The sequence below is a fragment of the Rhamphochromis longiceps genome, linkage group LG1 (assembly GCF_057381845.1).
Source record: "Rhamphochromis longiceps isolate RC_006_pf linkage group LG1, R_longiceps_female_GT1.1, whole genome shotgun sequence".
Classification (NCBI taxonomy): domain Eukaryota; kingdom Metazoa; phylum Chordata; class Actinopteri; order Cichliformes; family Cichlidae; genus Rhamphochromis; species Rhamphochromis longiceps.
In genome coordinates, this window is record NC_140557.1 from 13,125,605 (window position 1) to 13,146,860 (window position 21,256).

Below are 21,256 nucleotides of genomic sequence, written 5' to 3' on the forward strand. Positions count from 1 at the left end.
CTCTACAGCTGACTGACGTACAGCCAAATACAAGATCCTGCAGCCTATACATGTCAGTCACCAGTGTGTGTGTGTGCGTGGTATGCTATAACTAATGGAATCCATAATGAATTGCCCAACTGTGTGTTCAATTTCCATTGCTTCCAAGAGTCTTAACATATTCCATTTAAAAATGTTCTTTTAAAATTAAATTCTTAATTTAATCTAGGTTGTTAAATCAAATCACTGCGTCACGGCCCTGGCAGGGAGCTACAAAAGAATATGACGAATGGATGGAACAGAAAATGTAAATAGATGTAAGGAAGTCATGCAGGCATGTGTAATATGATGAGAATACGTAGTAACCCGAGAGATAATGCAGTTTGATACCTTTGAACTTGGACGAACACACTCGGGAAGCTGTAACTCATTGTAGTAGTATCAGTGCCAGTCAGTTCAAAGACAAGTTTGGGGGTTTGGAGTGTGTTTATCATGGAAGAAGTCTATATAGGTGACAAATAAAACATTTGTTAATGTCACTTATGCATCCAGTTATCAGCCTTGCAAGTTAATTTAATTTCTGCTTAATATTGAGATTGTCCCAGCATTTTGTTTTCAGACTGAGCCAAGTATTTGAATCAGTCTTGAATCCCTGGAGAATAAAACCACATTAGTCTGACTAAATAAATAAAAATTAAATGAACTTGTTCATAAATGCTCGCTCTCTCTCTCTCTCTCTTTCTCCCTCTCTCTCTCTCTGTTTGTGTGTGTGCAGCAAAGTGTGTGTAGATGTGTCTGTGCATCCTTGTATGAAGATTAGAGCCCATATCTCTTTGGGAGTCAGTGGGATCTGCCTATATAAGGCTGTTCTATTCCTACTGCTTTTCCTCTGGGGACACAATGCAATTGTCAGCCACTGAACAATACATGTCTGAGAACTTAGCAAACTTCACTGTCTTGAATAAACATATATATATAAATGGTTTTACAAGAGGTGATTCTGGGAAATACTGGGCTAAATGCTGTTGCATGATGACTTCAAGCTGTTTTTGCTATGTTCTACTTATACTCGAGAGTTTCCTAACGCCACACTTTTTAAATAGGAAACTACGTGACCGTAAGAATGTGCTGCTCATGTTAATGCACTCAAAACTAAAGGCGTCATCCTTTTGACTGACAGGCTCAAATGATTCTTTACCACAGCCTGTAAACACAGCTAAAAAGTTGGACAGAGGATACCCAAAGAGAAAATCTTTTTTGTCTTTGCGAAACTGTAATTCACTAATAACAGAATGAGAAAAAAAGACTTAACCATGTTTCTTTAAATTCTTTTCCTGGTATCTGGTGAACTAACAGATCTGGACATGGAAAATGTTTTGTTTTATTTTTCTTTTGTTTTTGTTTTTAAAGCATCTTCTTGATTTTTTTTACATTTATTTCTCTACTTAAGATATATATTTGGTGAATCCATTAGAGTTTTTTCCCCCCTCTTTATAAAACAGCTATAAAGATGAGTTTTGGAAAGTGTGATGTGCTCTTGTGCCTATTTGCAGGCCAACTATAAATAGTCCAGGAACCTACGCATGCTCATGTTTGATTGGAAATTGCAGTGCCTTAAGCCATTGCTGTGGGGTGTCTGTCAAAGGAAGGAATGAAACTTGTGTATGGTGAGTTAACTGTGTAAAATAGACTGCTGAATGTTGTTTATGTAGCTACTGGATAAGCACATGCAGAAGATGTAAAGTATATCTTAACCTAGCATCTCTTGTGCTGAATAATTGTGTTTTTAATATACAACATTTGTTTTTAATGTTTTACAACTTTATTGTTTTAAAGTTTAAACTCTTCTCTTGGCAACAAAACAATATCTGGTGGAAAATGACTTCATGGAGGACAACAAGACGCTCGTCTAATGGGAATTGGCGGTCTTCCAATGGGGAAGATGTCAATGGAAGTGGCCGCCTTGGTGGCTGCAGCTACCTCTCTAATGTGAGGCCAGAAAACAGGTACAGAATCCAGACTAACTCAGGGTGCTGTCCTTCCACTTGAACCATCTCTGCTGGGAACATGCAGTATGTATGATCCCAGCATGTATTTATTCTATAATATATCTATAATTCAGGGTTTTACCTAACCTGGGATGAGCATGTGTTGCATGGTGTTTTTTTGTTTGTTGTTGCCATGGACGGCAGAGTTTAAATAAACTGCTTATTAAGAGCACAATCTCAGCTATGCACCATTGGCCCCTTTTCACATCAAGGATACACGACAGCGTCTGCATGGGAAGATTTGTTTATAGCACAAGTAGGTGTTGCTCTTCAGGTCCCCTTTTTAATTAATCTTGTGTAATATTTGATTAAACTGCTGTTCTTCTTTAAACTACTGACGCAGGACAAACCGAGTAACATTATCTGCCAGTTATCTTGCATCGTTGCTTTAGGGGAACTTTCACTCTGTCAGCCTCAGCTGAACTTTGCAGAGACCACTGATTATGTCCTTTACTTATCATATCTAGTGTATTACCAAAGCTAAAATCAAGAATTACCAGTGATTTGTGTTCCTGATTTTAGTTACTGAATCATTACTGAATCTAATTTTCTGTTCTCCATCTGTATTGTTTTGCTAAATGTATATATATTCACAATATCTTGTTTAGTGTTTGCTTCAAAACAATAATAGTACCAACTGTATAACATTTAGTGCCTTGTTTATTAATCATGAGTAATATTCAGTGAAGCGTAATGATCTCACCTGACTGTACACTGATCTAATACTCAAGCCTTTATCATTTCATTCATATATTCATATTTCATTCATATCTTTGGACGATCAAATTTTTCATGCAATGAATGTAAATATGGGCTAAATGTAAAGCTTTTTATACTGAATACTGTAGTGAAAGATCAAAGAAACATTTTATTAAAAAACCAAAAAAAACCAAAAAAAAAAAACAAGTTAATTGTATTTGCCTCCAAAACTCACAACTGTTTTGGCCTTTGATTTCAGTTCTTACATTCATCATTTTACATATATTTTGACTTGGGACTTTCTTTTAAATGATATGAAAAAACTAACAAACAATCAAGCCCAATATATACAGATAAAAAACTCCAATAAACAAGGTTTTTTAAATGATAAAAGACATATGAATCCAAATAAGTACCATGACTGACCAACTCCATTTTCTTGTAAGGAGCACACTCTGCAGTGTGATTGCTCATTTAACTGAAGAAACACAGCCGTCCTTTGAAGCTACCCTGAAGTCAAAAGCTGTGTCCGAAAATTCAAACGTGAAGTTTTCCTGTGTGGTTAGAGGTAAGCATTGCCTACTCCATACATCTGAGCAACTGAACTGAAATATAGCACAAAGAAACAAAAATAATAATCTAAAAAAAAACAATGCACTGTACGTTTTTGTGCTTATGCTGCATTTTTTTTTTTAAAGAAGGTCAAAGACAAGAATAATACAAAGATAAACCTTTTGAACACCGACAAAGTTGGGAAACTGTCAAATTTAAGTTAAAAAGAAAATGCAATGATTTCCAAATTGCATAAACCCATGTTTTATTCACATTAAAAATAGAAAACACATTAATTGTTTAAATTGTGACATTTTACAGTTTAATGAAAAATCTTGATGTGTATTAGTTTTTCTGCTATCCCTGTGTGAGGCTGGCGACCTGTCCAGAGTATACCCCACCTCTCTCCCTCTGGTGGCTAGGATGGGCTCCAGCCCCACCGTGACCCTGACACGGAAAAGCAAAAAAAAAAAAATGGATGGGTGGTTGAATGACTCGTTTTGATTTTGATGGCAGAGAAACATCTTTGAAAAGTTGGAACAGGGGCAACAAAAGAGAAGAAACTAATTAGGTTAACTCGCAAGTGGTCAAAAACATGACTGGGTATAAAAAGTTGAACAGTAGAGAGGCAGTTTGTTGGCAGCAAAGATTGGGCAGAGCTTCACCAATCTGCAAAAAACAGTATCCACAAATTGTAGCACAATTTCAGACTGATTCTCATCAACATAAAATTGTTAGTTCTGTAAAAATGTCATTATCTGCAATACATAATATTATCAAAGGATTCTGAGAATCTGAAAAATATCTTTACACAAGGGGCTAGGCTGAACATCAATATTGGATTCCTGTGATCTTTAGGCCATGAAGCAGCTTTGCATGATCCAGGTGTATGATCTCAGAAACACTTCCAAAAATCAACAATTGGCAGCTTGCACATCTGGGAAGTCAGCATGCTGAAAGGTATATACAGCCTTCAGACTGTATCTTTTTCAGTTTATCTCAGCAAGACAGTACTAAACTGCACACTGTATCTAACACAGCATGGCCTTGTAGTAGAAGACTCCAGGTGCTGAATTGGTCTGCCTGCAGTCCAGACTTTTCATTAATTGAAAACATTTTGCGTATTGTGAAACAAGATGCTACACAGTAGTAAACATGACCCTGTCCCAACTTTCTGAGACATATTTCTGCCATCAAAATCAAAATAAGCTAATACATGTTATGAAATATTAAAATGTCTCAGTTTAAATTATATTGTTGACCTATGGTATTCCAGTATCTATTTACAAATGATTGCAGTTTTGTTTGTTTGTTTTGTTTTCTAGGATACCCGGCCCCTCAGGTTACGTGGTATAAAGACGACATGCAGTTGGATAGATACTGTGGACTTCCTAAATATGAAATATTCCACAATGGACAAAATCATTCCCTGCATATTTACAAGTATGTATACTTGAAAATGCTGTTTGATGAAATCCACAAAGGAGATATAAAGAAAATTCAAATAATAGCTTTGCCATCTAAAATGTTTTTCCTTTCCAACAACTGCTGCTTGATGTGATATTGATTAATTTCCAGGTGCACTGTGGAGGATGCAGCTATATACCAGGCCTCAGCCATCAACAGTAAAGGTATTGTTTCTTGCTCTGGTGTTCTGGAGGTGGGTGAGATGAATGAGTTCAAAATCCACCAGCGTTACTTTGCCAAGGTCAAACAGAAGGCTGAGAGCAGACGCAGGGAAGCAGAAGGCAAAGAAAACCAGGAGCCACCACGAACCATGAGTCCCGATCGTACACAGAGGAAACGCCGCTCGACAATGGAGGCTTTTCTTAGCACACCAAGCTCAATGGAGGATGATGGTAACGAGGAGAACCATCAAGCTGTTGTTCTAGAGACAAAGCCCAGGTTACAAGGGGCCCCTGGGGAGGAGGTTAAAGAAAAGCCAGTCCCAATCCCTAATGGCACAATGTCTAGTTTATCTAAAGGAGAGCCTGTTAATAATACTGGCAGTAAGGCTGAGAAATGTTTATATGACGCTCCCCAGAAGATTTTTACGACACACCAAACGAAAGCTCCCTTTATCAAGAAAAAGATTAAAATTTCCAACAGTGCAAAAGCTGGAAAAGCAAATGGTCTAGCAGAGAGAGTGTCTGAGGAGAGAAGGCTGAAAGATGAGCCCTCGGTCTCTGCAGCTCTGACCTGTAAAGAGTCAGTCCAGATCCAGAGGAATTCAGATGAGATTATGGAAGTAGAGATTATTTCTAGTTCATCAATTACACATTCAGAAGTGACAAACATGATAAAAGAAGATCAGAAATCTGCATCAGAGGTGGCAGTGTTTCCTCAAAGGCCGTCACAGGGTGAAAAGATATGTACAGAGGTAACAGTGGCTTCAAAGAAAGAGCAACTCACTGTGCCACTGTCCCCTGTTGCTTTTGCTTCTTCACGCCACCCTGGGTCAAAAACCGAAGGTGAAAATGCTGCAAAACATGAGCCGAAAATTGGATGTAATGGTACAGAAGAAAGTTTGAAAAGACAACAGCAAATACCTTACATTTCCTCAACACAGCCACTGTCAAGTGTTAGATCAACACTCCTAACCAAATTAAAAGAGGACATTCACGCAACAATCATGGATGGTGATGTAAAGACAAAGCCTTCAGTTGATGGATCTCTAGTCTACGAACACAGTGAGTCAGTGGATACACCTTGTGACAGCAGGACTGCTTTATTTCAGCATCCATGTAAACCGGCTGGACACCAGCTGTCTGAGAAGGAAACAAGCCACAGCCAAAAAAAGGGGCCTGCGTCTCAACTACCCACGCCAAGTGAGGTGAGGGAACCTTTTCACATGAGCTCATGAGTGCTTTGTGCTGCCAAAATCAGTCCCATCACTAACACAGGCATCCAAAATCTATTTACAGCTTTTACAAGTATCCCCCACTGGGTCACAAGAATTAAATGACGCACATGTTGACAGTTGCAGTAGATATACTGACGTAGTGGGTCTGATTTTGTTTTAAGTTTAAAGGTCTGAAAGTGAGATTTTCTACATTTTTAAATATAAACAATTTTATTATTCTTTGAAACATTATTACAAGAAATAAGCAGACTACCAGAAAGTTAAAGTAATGACTTTGAAGAAGCCTACACTTTGGTTTATTGAGGGATCGACACAACTCTCATGTCTGTAAATTAAAGCTTCTCTCAGTTAGTCTAACTTAGCAGAAAGACTGTGAATGGGTAAAGCAAGATTTGTAAAATGTTTTTGCACAGATCAAATAGCTGAGATGTAATATGTTATTCGGTAAGCCGACTATCCTGGCAAATGGATTTTGGTTAGCTGTTTCCTGTCAATATTTCACTGCCAGCTGCAGCTTAAAATGATGCAGAGTTGGATCAGTTATCACATCCCATTCTTTAGATCCTTTTCTAGAAAACAAAAAAGTGTCATCCTTTAAAAGTTTTATCATTCCTTGCAATTGAATGAAAGTAATTGTGATAGGAACAAAATTTGTCATTTTAATTCACTGCATTAAAAAATAAATAAATGACTGGCTGGGAAACAAAGTTATCACTGATTGTCAGTCTTTATACTGCTTACGCAATCACATCAACCTCTACTGCATAGCTGAATACTGACGGCACCTATGACTGAGACAAAACACTGAATGGCTGGAGCGGCACTTAAAATAATTTGCATTCCTTTGAGGCCAGTCTTGCGTGCAGGATAGCAACCTTCATTTTAAACAGGCCTTCCCATACCAGACTTGCAAAGAGGATAAGAGAAAGAAGCAGAAATATAGAGTAATTCTCTTGATTGTGTAGACTAAAGGCTGCTTTTTGAGGCACAGTATTGCTTAATATCCTAGACTATATTGGGTCATATTAAGGCTTATGTCATCCATGGTTCAGTTCACTAGCAGACTTTAATAACTGCCTCTCCACAAACGTGCTTTTATACCATATTTATGTTTTCCTTTATTAATTATGCTTAATTGAAATCACACTTCTTTGAGGTTTTCCAGTATATTGGCAAGTTGTCTACTGAATGATGAGCAATATTTCTTAACCTATTTATCAATTCAAGAATCGACTAAAACTCAACTCTTGTTTGGCGTTGGCAATGGAGCAGATTAACACACTTAAACTTTTCTCCAGTTCATAAATTTCTCTTTGTCCTAAGGTCTTCTCATTCCTTTCCCTGTTTGTTGCTGGTTACACAGTTGCTATTGATAAAAATTGCATGTGTTTATCCATGACCAGCATAGCCAGGGATAAGGGAATATGTATTTACAGCTTGGAAAATCTGTGCTTGTATTATGTCCCAAGGTTACACAAGATCCCACAAAGATGAACAGGAATGATGCACCTGTCAGCCTTGAGCTACCACCAGACCAGTGTATGGTCAGCTCGCGACAACAAAAGACTGCAATAGAAAGGCCGACCGTGGCAGATGACATCCAGACCCCTCTTTTGCATAGTGGTTTTAAAACAGCCATTGACACAATGACACAGGACGCATGGGATCATTCCAAGGCATCAAATGAAGTTCTTTCCACAAAAGTGCAGAAGTCACCCCTCAAAAGCCCTGTCAGTGGCGAGAACGCTTTAGGGTGTAATATTTCGCTCAGTATCCTGGAGAGTCAAGTTAACACAACTATAAAAGCTGTTGAAGGGACAGAAATACAACATGATGAGAAGGCAGAGCTCACTAAGTTGTTGGTAGAGAGTGACAATCCAAATGAGAAGATAGTTAAGATGGAAACTGAAACTGCTGCTGTAAATGTGACTGAACAAACTAAAACAGAAGAGAGCAAAGATGCAAGGAACAAATACACTGGAGGAATCATTGTGGATGCACCTTGCAATGAAACTGGGCAGAAAGAGCACATATCAAAAGTGGTGAAGAAATCTAGTTTAGACTTAAAACATTTGATGGAAGATATAAATGACACCTCTCCCTCGCGCTTAACAAAAAGCGCAGAGAACACAACCTCAGTAGAACACATCAAAGGTTTTCAAGAAATTTCAAAACCTGAAACAAAAATAATTTCTATTGCTGAACTTTTAAGATCACAAATAAAAGCTCTTGAATCAGCATTGGCTAATCCAGTATCTGACATACCACCCCATTCTAACTTACTACAAAATCAGAGTGTAACAGCAAGGGCACGCCAGGAATTAGTACAAGATAACAGAAAGCTGGAGGTGAAAAAGTTCATGCCTAAAAGAGAAAATAAGAAAGGCGTTGACGAGTCACCCCCCACAACCATAAAGGCAACACTTATGGAGGTTTATCATCAACTTCATAAAACAGACTACGAGCAATCTAAGACTCAAAGTGCAACATCACAGCCTCTTCAGGCTCTTTTGATGCCACCCATCTCTGCTATAGACAGTGGAACAAATAAAGTCATGGCAGGACTTCACGGAAGTGTTGAAAAGTATAATGGAGGTGCCATGGATATTGGCAAGGAAATCCAACCTTCAATTCTAGTTCAGCCAGAAAATTGTTCTGTTGTTGTTTCTCAACAAACAACACCCAAACTAAATTTTCCCTCTTTAACTTCTGAAGTCAAACTGATCAGTACACTTTCAAATCTATGTGGAACTGCCAGTCAGGAACCTGAGTCTCCACTTACAGTGACAAATAAGAAGCAAAGTATTCAAGAGGCAAATATAGTAAATTCGGAGCGTACCAAAGATGAACATGTTCAAGGCAAAGACGTGCAATTCACGCAAAAGTTAACTCCAGAAATTAAGCTCAGCAGCACAAATGAAAGGGATTTGACAACAGTTTCTGATCAGTGCAAAATGGAAGAGCAGTACACAAATACAAGTTCTTTGCAAAGTAATGAAAGGTTTCCCTCTGAAACTGGGTCTAACACTCAAGGGAATAATCTTCCACTTATTCTCAAGGAGGTTAAGGAAGGTTTACCGTCAGACTCCACAGCCAATCAAACTGCAGAACCTAGCCCATCATTGAAGAAAAGAACCTGTGTTTCTCCCATCCCTTCTGCTACTCCACAAGAGCTGGCCTCTGGGGCTCGCCGCAAAATCCTAACACCCAAGGCCAAACCTGACGATACCACAGAGGTCACATCAGCAACTGATAACCAGACTCTGAAAAGGGAAGCATCTACGCAGAGCAGCAAGCTTTCCACAACTGCTGTGGCCCTCTCTGTATCTCCAAGCGTGTTGCGACGGTCATCTGCACTTCAGCCCACAGGTGAACAAACCTCTCTACTAGAAAGGCGTTCACCCATCTTGAGCAGAAAGAAGATGGCATCAGAAACACCCAGCCAGCTGCCTGCTGAGGAGATTCAAACTGAAAGGAAACCTGAAGAGAAGGACAAGCGTAACCCATTCAAAGGTAAAAAGAAAAAAAAGGCCTGAAGGTCTCATGCTTTATCAGAATTCACTCATGTGAGACAAAGGAAATGTTTTAGTACTTTTGTATTTTACTACTTTTGAAAAGCCACTATTGCATCTTTTCTGGCCATATCAGACAAGACACCGTGAAAGGCAGCAATCCATGCTGCAGGTCATCAGAGAGACGTGATTCACAACCTCCTCATTAGAATCTAACAAAACCAGAAGTTTCTCCTTTTCATGAATTCATTTTCTGTATACAGGCTGGTTCTTATAGTACCTACAGTGGGGCAAAAAAGTATTTAGTCAGCCACCGATTGTGCAAGTTCCCCCACCTAAAATGATGACAGAGGTCAGTAATTTGCACCAGAGGTACACTTCAACTGTGAGAGACAGAATGTGAAAAAAAAATCCATGAATCCACATGGTAGGATTTGTAAAGAATTTATTCGTAAATCAGGGTGGAAAATAAGTATTTGGTCAATAACAAAAATACAACTCAATACTTTGTAACATAACCTTTGTTGGCAATAACAGAGGTCAAACGTTTACTATAGGTCTTTACCAGGTTTGCACACACAGTAACTGGTATTTTGGCCCATTCCTCCATGCAGATCTTCTCGAGAGCAGTGATGTTTTGGGGCTGTCGCCGAGCAACACGGACTTTCAACTCCCGCCACAGATTTTCTATGGGGTTGAGGTCTGGAGACTGGCTAGGCCACTCCAGGACTTTCAAATGCTTCTTACGGAGCCACTCCTTTGTTGCCCGGGCGGTGTGTTTTGGATCATTGTCATGTTGCAAGACCCAGCCTCGTTTCATCTTCAAAGTTCTCACTGATGGAAGGAGGTTTTGGCTCAAAATCTCACGATACATGGCCCCATTCATTCTGTCCTTAACACGGATCAGTCCAGAGGTGGGACCAAGTCATTGTTTTGCAAGTCTCAAGTAAGTCTCAAGTCTTTATCCTCAAGTCTCAAGTGAAGTCTCAAGTAATGTCAGGCAAGTCCGAGTCGAGTCTCAAGTCACTGGTGTAAAAGTCCGAGTCAAGTCACAAGTCTTAAACTTTGAATTTCAAGTCCTTTCGAGTCTTTAAAAACCCCCGGAAAAAAGCATGTTGCAGTTATATGCTAAATGTAAATATTAGACCATGTAATTTTAAAATCTGTGTTTTTCTCAACACATGACAAAATAGTGAACTTAGAAAATATACACAAATTGTGAAATTGCACCTCTATAAAATGCAGCTCAATTAAACCTAGCTCCAAGAATAATTTTCACCGACAGTTCTGAGATAAGCTGCATGTTATTCTTGGATGCGGTTGTAGGACCAGCTTTAAAATCGCATGACAAAAATATCATACATATTAAAAAAAACTGTATCACCAACGTAGCCTGGACAACATTTGCTAGTTAGATGAAGTCAGCTATCTCATCGTAGCATATTTATATGCATATTTATAATTATACGGTTCTTGGAGTGAGTGCACACACTCATGAAGTTTAGTAACTTCAGGTCACTGCAACAAGCCCAGGTACAGTTTACCGACGGATGGGTGCAGGACCTTGAAACGCACCGTGTAGAACGAAAGACCATCGTACCTATCATAAGTTTACCAGTCTCACAAATCGTCGTCATAAATACACATTCCTTAACCGTTTATTAATAGGACCTTTGAGCTCAACGGTAATTAATCAGTAGTGGAAATAATTTCTGGTACCCATCACAGAAATGTAGCAGTGACAATAATACTGTATGCTGTAATCGCACTGGGCAATTAGTGATACAAAAACCTGTTTTATCCTGTGAATAAAAGTATATGTTTTTGTCAATGTACCATAATAACAGAGGCGAAACGCAATATTGTGTCAGGACAATTCACTATTTATGCACAATAAATAAAGGAGCATAGCGCGACAATTTCTGTTCAGCGCCAGACTTGCTTGTAACCTATATCACCAATTATGTTATGAAAATGACGTATTAACTACTAAAAAACACTGACCTTCGTGTAAATGCTTGGAGCAGACTAACCTGTGAGCTGGAGTGTTCTGGGACGTTATATTTGATCTTTGAATGGCTGAAATCCAGGCCATCCGTCGCGTCTTTGTTACTTCGGAAACATGGCTCGAACAATTTCTCCTCAATGACGTAATCCGATAACAACCGATCTCTTTACCCGTCGGCTTCCCGTGGCTGTCATGCGACCGGCTATTGCAGTTAATAATACAACAGCTTCTTGACATTTTTGTGTTTCTTTTTATCGCTGTGTGACTGATTTCAATTGAAAGCCTGCGTGCGCTAGTACCTCTTGCCACGAGTTCCCAGAATCCTTTGCGGTTTTACCCCTGAATGACATCACATTTTCAATCTCTATATAATATGCATGTTAAGTTTTATATTTGGGGTGAAATATCAAGTCTTTTCAAGTAAACCGGTTCAAGTCCAATTCAAGTCCCAGGTCATTGGTGTAAAAGTCCAAGTCAAGTCACAAGTCTTAGAACATTTTTTCAAGTCAAGTCTAAAGTCATAAAATTAATGACTCGAGTCTGACTCGAGTCCAAGTCATGTGACTCGAGTCCACACCTCTGGATCAGTCGTCCTGTCCCCTTGGCAGAAAAACAGCCCCATAGCATGATGTTTCCACCCCCATGCTTCACAGTAGGTATGGTGTTCTTGGGATGCAACTCAGTATTCGTCTTCCTCCAAACACGACGAGTTGAGTTTATACCAAAAAGTTCTACTTTGGTTTCATCTGACCACATGACATTCTCCCAATCCTCTGCTGTATCATCCATGTGCTCTCTGGCAAACTTCAGACGGGCCTGGACATGCACTGGCTTCAGCAGCGGAACACGTCTGGCACTGCGGGATTTGATTCCCTGCCGTTGTAGTGTGTTACTGATGGTGACCTTTGTTACTTTGGTCCCAGCTCTCTGCAGGTCATTCACCAGGTCCCCCCGTGTGGTTCTGGGATCTTTGCTCACCGTTCTCATGATCATTTTGACCCCACGGGATGAGATCTTGCGTGGAGCCCCAGATCGAGGGAGATTATCAGTGGTCTTGTATGTCTTCCATTTTCTGATGATTGCTCCCACAGCTGATTTTTTCACACCAAGCTGCTTGCCTATTGTAGATTCACTCTTCCCAGTCTGGTGCAGGTCTACAATACTTTTCCTGGTGTCCTTCGAAAGCTCTTTGGTCTTGGCCATGGCGGAGTTTGGAGTCTGACTGTTTGAGGCTGTGGACAGGTGTCTTTTATACAGATGATGAGTTCAAACAGGTGCCATTCATACAGGTAACGAGTGGGGGACAGAAAAGCCTCTTACAGAAGACATTACAGGTCTGTGAGAGCCAGAGATTTTCCTTGTTTGAGGTGACCAAATACTTATTTTCCACCCTAATTTATGAATAAATTCTTTACAAATCCTACCATGTGAATTCATGGATTTTTTTTCACATTCTGTCTCTCACAGTTGAAGTGTACCTCTGGTGCAAATTACTGACCTCTGTCATCATTTTAAGTGGGGGGACTTGCACAATCGGTGGCTGACTAAATACTTTTTTGCCCCACTGTATAACAGACCTTTGCTATTTAATTTGTATAGGAAAACTTATAAAACTGGGCACTTGTGGAAAAATGTGTCTGTTTGTTTAATTTTATTTCTCTCCAGCTCCTCAAGTTATCCGTAAGATTAGGGCTGAAACTTTTGCAGATGCCTCTGGACACTTGAAACTGTGGTGCCAGTTTTTCAACGTTCTCAGTGACTCGACTATTAAATGGTACAAAAATGAGGTGGAGATTACTCAGGTTAAAAGAAAGTAAGTTCTCAGAGTGATCTTTTTGGAAATATGTTACATTCTTTCAATATGTACTGTAAGTTTAGGTCTTCTTAAACATTTTTATATTATTTCTTAATTGTATGTCTTCAAGAGCAGGGGATGAAGCCCAGGTCAATCTTGCCATTGTTCAGGCGTCTTCCAAAGATGCCGGTGTTTACGGATGCTCAATCACAAATGACTATGGGACAGACTCCACAGACATTCTGCTCAGTGCAGATAGTATGTACTGTTTTAAAATAACTTTGGAATACTAGATACTTAATTTTTTCCTTTCATTTCCTGTCTGCAACATGATTACTTTTCTGTATTCTCTCTTATTATTTTGCAGTCTTGACTGGACTGTCCATACGCGAGGACCTTGGGGGTAAGATGACATTTCACATCTTAAGATAACATTTTTTTTCCTGTGCTTTTCTTTTCTAACTATCACCATTAAAAACTTGTGAATGCAGTTGGGGAGGAAATCGAAATGACACCCCTAATATTCAGCAAGGGAGTGGCTGATTCTGGTGTCTGGGGCAACAAATTCTTTGGTCGCATAATGATGAAGGAATCTCATATTGGAGATGGCTGTTCTCATAAAGTCTGGAGGGCAAAAGTCATCTACGGTCTGGAGCCTGTGTTTGAGTCTGGTAACACATGTATCATTAAAGTATGCAACCCCATCGCTTATGGAGGCAAAGAGGACAGCTGTCTTATAGATACAAACCTGGACATCATGAAGCAGGTATATAAGAACGGGCTAATGTCATAATTTATTCATGCCTTCATAAATATGTCATTCGATAAACAGCAATTCCCGTATTAAAGTGGATCAGGTGTCAATTCTGCCACCTTAATAGGATTACTATGGCACTAATCCAGTAAAGACTGAATAAATGGTGTAGGTGGAGCTGATGTTTATTGGCTATTCTCCAATGTTCTACATACAGGAATGTCAAATTCAGAACTTGGCTCGGGAATACTGTAAAATCTTTGCTGCAGAGACAAGAGTTATAGAAAACTTTGGTCCCTCTCTTGAGTGAGTACACTTTATTTTTTCTTGAAAAAGTTATAATAATTTTGTATATCTATCTATACAACAGGGACCATTAAGCATCTCCTACACCCTGACAATCTTTGTTAAACAGGGTGATTCCAGTCTATTTGATGTACCGACCAGCGAACGCTGTACCATACGCCACAGTGGAGACAGATCTCACAGGAGTGTATCAGAAATTCTCTGACCTGGACTATACTGGCAGAATAGACATGAGGACTGGCTCTGAGGTGGAGCAGAAGTGCTGTACCCTGCAGCATTGGATCTTTCAGTGGACCAATGGAAATCTGCTGTTCACTCGACTTGAAGGTATGGTCACACATGAAGCCAGAGTAATATTTAATAAGTAATACGTTTGTGTTTTTCCTGTACTTGCTATAATTTGGAATATGTCTTGTGGTTTGGCACAGAAAATTACCAGAGGCCACCTTGTCTACTTATGTCCCACCTTACCCCACATCACAAGATTCACATTTAACAAGTTTGTGTTAAATTCTCCAGTATAATAAAGGTCCAGTGAGCAAATGAAGCTCAAACTGGTTGAAGAAAATATTGCTTACATACATGACCTCATAGGCTAAAATTGTGCTTGCAATAATGAAAGGATATTTCAGTTTTAACATTTAAATTGAAAGAGTAGCAACAGTATTCCAGATACTTTCAGGCCCAATACGGACATTTATTTTATTTTGATATATTTTAGGTTGTGAGGTTTGGAAAATGTGCATGTTGTCTTTCACATTTCTAAAACTGCAGAGGGTATTTAAATTGTACATCTTTCAATATGACTATGTTACATGAACAAGTAATTTTGGGGTGTCATTTTGCAGGTGTTGACACTAAGATCACCGGTGTTGGAATTTCAGTCAAATCAACAGGGTCAGTATTATTTGAATTGTTCGTTTCTGCAAATTATACTGCGAACACCTCATTTTACAGGTAATTTACATTTATAGGAATCATGTCTGTTACATTTAGCTTTGCTCTCTGTTTTGCATTGCTACAGGCATCAAGGTTTATCTATCGAAGCGAATCCCAAAGTTTTTGAACAGTTTGTCTCTCAGCACAAGTGTAACTACTTTTGTGGTCTACTTGGCCTGCGGTCACTAAAAGTTATGGACTCTTTGCTGACACCAGCAAAGCCAAAGAGCTCCAGGAGTCCCTTGCTTCAGCGCAAGATGGCTGCAGGCTCCTCCAGCCCACAGACTGGGAGGAAAGCTGCTGGTAGCCCTAGACTGTCGAGGAAGACTGAGCAAGAAGGAAGCAAGATGGCAACAAAACAGAAAGCTGCTGATGCTCCCAAAACAATGAAAATGGCATAGAATAAATATCTCTTAATGAGACGTGAGATGTTGGATATATTCACAGCAAGCCCAGGAAGAGCTTGTGGAATGATAGAAGCCTGCTGGTACCTTATTAGAAAGTATAAATCTTACAGAGACAGGAAAAGATGTTTATTAATGATATAACTTTTTACTATTAACAGCCATCATTCCTTGCTATTTAATGTGGACTTAGGCATTTATCTAGTGTAGCAAATCCTAGGGCTAAAGCTGTTCTGTAAAGAAATGCATTAAGCTTTTGTTCTATTCATCAAATACCATAGGTTACTGATTGTGGATGCCTCTCACAGGTCAGTGTATTCATCCTATATGAATGTCAGACACTTTGGACTGAAGTGGAATTGTGTTCTATGTTGTCTATGTGTAATTCTCAACTTTACTCTTTTGTGGTCACATAAATGAAGTCAAGAAGAAAAATGGAAGCAGGATATGCATTAAGCCGATCGACCTGATCTAACACAGGGAGGTCACACTTACCTTTTACAACATTCTCAAAAAAGGTTTATTTCATATGCATTGATCATCGCAAAGAAACTGATCCTGCAGCTTTGGAAAGGCAAAGAGGTTCCTGTGTTAAAGATGTGGCTTGCAGAGCTTACAAATACTCTTCACCTTGAAAAAATAAGATATACCATGAATGGCAATGTGAAAGATTTTGAACTAATTTGGCACCCTTTACTTGCATATCTTGGGAAAATATAAATTTTTGGCAGTCGGGGGACCGGGGCTCCTAGTGGGTGTTTTTTTTTTTTTTTTTTTGTCTGTTTTGTCTGTTTTGTCTTGTTTTGTTTAGAGAAAAAGGGGGCATAAGTTCTATTAATTTGTAACAACTGTGATACTTGCTTCTAATAAAAGATATTTGAAACAGGATATGCATTAAGCCAATCACGCAATGCAGGTTTTAAAGGCTGAGAGTAACCAGCCAGTTTTCTCTTTCAGGAATATCAAGCCAAATGCAGCTGTTCACGTGACACTGTTGTACAGTGGCTAACGGTGCTGTGCTTTTATATTATAACCTGACATGTTTACTTGCTACTGTAATTTGCACTGCATTTTTAGAAATTGCACATTTGAATGCAACTGGCTGCACAATAAAAGATATGATCTTGTATGTTCTGAGACTCTGTCTTAGTCCAAAATGTACCTTTTAAATTTGGAGTGTCTCTCTTACAAATGTGCCTATTATGGAGTGGGCTGACTAATAAAAGCCATCCCACTCTGTCTCAGACATCAGCTTTCACTCATTATCATATATGTATTTTACTTAGAAAGATTAGTAAGATTGTATCTCAGTGACCCTTGTTATTAATGCAGACTCTTTGAAATCTCATCAAAGCATGAAGTTTCTAATTACAGCATGAGAACAGCTTAAGACAGTTTTTAAAATTCTAAATGCTTTAGCTTTATTTTTCCTACCTACAGCAGAAAATGTATACAATAATATATTTGTCTTGTCTTTCAAGTCACATTAGTGGAGCATCAGTATACAGCACATCTTGGAATGAGTAAATCATCTAACTGATGGTACAAAATCCAACATAAACAACACTTGGTGGCAAAAATGTGCATTAATGTGAAAAGAGTGTGTGCTGACATTAAATGTGTTGTAATGTCTATGATTTTGTGTTCTAATCAAATGCTGTGGCTCCTGTGAAACAGGATAGTGTTCAAATTTGGCCATTGCATGTTTAATAACACTACCGCTGAGGGGCAAATGCAATTACATTCTGTAATATCTTTGATAGGATCACACAAGCAGTGTGTGTTTACTACGTGAAAGGCTAACTTCATCACACTAATCATATTTGATTTTGTGAGTCATTGCTGATGTAAGTGGTGGCCTCGCTCATAAGTGTGAACAGTGCTGGAAAGCTAAATTCATGCAAAAAAGTGTTACTTAGTGTCACCTCTTATGTTGTCTAGTAGCACAAGAGGGTTAGAGGTTGTCACCAGAGGGGAGAGATGACAGACATTGGTGTGAATACCTGATGCTTTATGTTGTACATTTCATACTTCCTACACGCTACCATGAATGTACTGCATTACAAATTTGCCTGTAAAAGAAACCTTTCATTACAATTTTAATAAACAATATAATAGCTTGCAATTAAGTGCAGCTTTGAAATATATTTTCACTTGACACAAGTAAAATATACTTCCTTGAAGCTTATTCAACTACAGTATGTAACTAATTCATAGGTAATTTACAGCTGATATATCTTTATATCATGGAAATGAACAAAAAAGGTCTTTGATAGCCTCATAAAAACAGGTAACTATACATAAGCATGGATAATAGCAATAAAAGACTTTCCAGCAAGCTGGGGAAAAACAAACAATCTTAACAATAAGAGCAAATCTTTATTTAATGTCAAATAGAAAAAAAAAACGAACCGACTGGCCCATGAGCTATACAGATTAATAAATAGCTATCATGTTCACATGACACTGAAGACGGTCTGCTTCATTCATTACTTTATTAATTTACCATGGATGAAGTGTGACTGAGGCGTGGTAACAAGATGAGGAAGACACAACACTCCTGCCACCTACTGTTAGTTCAATCACTGTGCTCTTGACAAAAACTAAGAGAGAGAAAAAACACTTTCACACTGACATTAAACTCTGTCTGTTTTAACTGGACATCTAAAGTATGTCTCTTTTAAACTTGACTAATTTTTAGGTGAATATTATGCTGTAGTGGGCCAAAATGAGAAGTGTCTCTTAGTGTTAATGTCACATTTGTTTGGGCTTAAAACTACTGAGTACATTTTTATGCTACTTGAGAGAGTTAGCATTTTTTAAATATTTTAAATAATCATATTTCTACCACAAAACTGCCACCGAATGAAAAAAATGTATTTAAAATTAATGTTGCTTAAGAATTTAATTAACATCATCTTCATTCTGACAATGCTCTATACCTCTGTACCTTTGTTCAGCGTCAGAAAATGATGTGCACTAATGATATGATCCAACTGTTTCTTACAAGACATTAATAAAAAAAAGTATGGGTGAGGTGAGAAAATTACAGAGAAAAGCTGCACTGACACTGCTCTTCATGGTGCACTGAGTAGCTCTGATAAAATGCAATAAGGAGCTCGATCACTAGCCGTGAACTAAGCATTAATACTCATGACATGACACAGTAAATGAGGGAATTATTAGTCACAAACTGTAGAAATTTTACTGGCACATTTAAGCCAAAGGAAGTTCCATTTCACTTAATAGGACGTAATGTTGAGTTAATGTCAAGATCTCACACTCAGCACCCAGATCCTTAGCACATTAAACACATTTGCAGCGTTGATTTTCACACTCTGGCTTATTATGTGGCAATATATAAAACATGATGATCACAAAGGAGCTTATTTGCATTCGATACTTTCAGCAGAGAACACTGGCAGAAACCTGTGAAAGAATAAAAATGCTCTTTACAGGCTGTGCAAGGTTCAAAATAGGTTTAAAACAGAAAAACAGGATATAAGCAGAAACAGAGAGACCGTGCTCTCTTACAGAGCTGACTATTTGACTCACATTGTTGTGGCTGACTGACCTCAATTACCATTGCTGGTTCATCATGGGTGTGACCATTTAGGTAGATTATATGAAAAGGATCACACATTCCTAAATGCCACAGACTAGCTGGCATTTGAAAAAAGTTTTATCTCCAGTTCTCCAAAAGTCGCAGGCTGCCAGTGGTCTCAGTGGCATCGCTAAGTTGACTGCCAGTGGTGAGTTATTCTACCATATCACAGGAAGCTTTTTCTGACTATGAAACAAAACAGTTCTGATACATATCTCGGGTTATTTTCTCTCACAGGAGAGCTTAAAGGCTAAATCTAAATAAAATCAATGTTGTCTACATACTGTATGTTGGAGACAAGAAAGCAGTGATGATACATAGAGGAGACAGCAACCTGTTTTGACAACAGGGAGTCAAAGGGTATGTCTACAACATCCCTGGGATATCATGTAAAAGTTTTGTAGGGATATTCGTGTTCATTGTAGAATGCAGGTAAACGGCTTCAGTAAATCAGCTAAATGTAATTTTCACAATACCAATCAGCACCCCTGCTATATTTAGTATGACTTGGAAAGAACAACCCATCACCTTATTAAAGCTGTCCTTTATTCAAAGGAGGAAGACTGCTTTAACACCAATAAACAACACACAGGAACAACAGCATTCTCTGCATCATAATGTTAACCTTTAGTAGTTACAAGACTACAATTTAACTATTGTAACAGAGCGTAAAGACATGACAAACAAATTCAGTCCAATAGTCTGTTTTGATAATTTGTGCTTTTACGAAAATATAAATTCAAACAGAATTTAAGTCGCATTGGTCTTTAAGGAATAAACAAAAGCAGTTACTGTAGAGGTTACCAATTGTGAAGCCAAACAGACATTAATGAATAACTAAATTCTGTGGTGTGTGCGAACTGGACAGCTGCATTTCCTGCATTTGGAGGTTGTGCATAATAAGCACAAACCATACTATATTTGCTTTTTTTTTTTTTTTAAAGCTTACCTTTTATTGTAGATTTAGGCCCCCACAGTTGCATGAGATCAGCCCTGTCAATAATATGCATACATATCAGATGACAATGTGTCACATAAATCCAATAGTGTTACTCAAACACATATCCAAATATACATAACCCTATTTGGAAAAAAGCAGAATTTAAAATGGACTTTGGAACAAATTGGGAACAAAAACACAATTAAATGGCTTTTTAATTGTGGCTCAAACACACGTGACATATATTCTACTGATCATGTTATCAGACTAAGTCAACAACCAAGCAATGTTTGTAGGTTTCACGTGTGTGTCCACTAATTATGTTATCACTTGCTCAGTCAAACGCACTTCCTCTAGGAAATTAGATGTAGTCTATGATAGAAGAAAATGGTTAATAATTACTGGTCATTTTTGTTACATTATTGCACTTTTAATTAGGAGACGCATTATTTAAAGTTGCAGTGGAAAGTCAATGCAATTACATTTGCTATTTAATTTGCAGAATAAACTTTAGCCACCTTTAAGGCAGCAATTAATGTAATAAATTATTAGTTTAAGTGATTATTTTATGGTTGGCTGTTTAGATAATGACACTATCCCAGTCACAATAAGTACATCACAGTTTACAAGCTTTACTTCATCTGGATCACAAGTGGAAACAGGATGGCTGCTGTTTGCACTGTGAACATTTAAAGCTGCACTCAGTAATGTGAAAGTAATGACTCAGGGACTCTGATGCAATCTGGAAGGTTAGGACATCACAACTCTGTAGTGATTTTGCACTGATGAGCCAATTGTGCTGGTTTTCAAATCAAATGAGTAACAGGAAATTGCTACTAAAAAAGATCCTATA

At 38.4% G+C, this 21,256-nt stretch overlaps 1 protein-coding gene across 1 annotated transcript; it reads left to right on the forward strand.

The window, feature by feature from the left end:
• Window positions 1–1,586: 1,586 nt before the first annotated feature.
• alpk3b (alpha-kinase 3b) lies at window positions 1,587–17,976 on the forward strand. The gene is made up of 14 exons (XM_085387069.1): window positions 1,587–1,646; window positions 1,816–1,985; window positions 3,173–3,294; window positions 4,604–4,721; window positions 4,857–6,111; window positions 7,611–9,654; window positions 13,327–13,474; window positions 13,587–13,714; window positions 13,824–13,859; window positions 13,948–14,222; window positions 14,428–14,516; window positions 14,626–14,843; window positions 15,365–15,413; window positions 15,541–17,976. Exons 1-14 carry the CDS (start codon window positions 1,644–1,646, stop codon window positions 15,854–15,856), a joined length of 4,971 nt encoding a protein of 1,656 aa, XP_085243195.1. The 5' UTR covers window positions 1,587–1,643; the 3' UTR covers window positions 15,857–17,976.
• Window positions 17,977–21,256: the final 3,280 nt, after the last annotated feature.

Coding starts and splice junctions, on each gene's coding strand:
- alpk3b (XM_085387069.1), top strand. Junction 13,475..13,586: donor ATTACTCAGGTTAAAAGAAA/GTAAGTTCTCAG, acceptor TATGTCTTCAAG/AGCAGGGGATGAAGCCCAGG. Junction 13,715..13,823: donor CATTCTGCTCAGTGCAGATA/GTATGTACTGTT, acceptor ATTATTTTGCAG/TCTTGACTGGACTGTCCATA.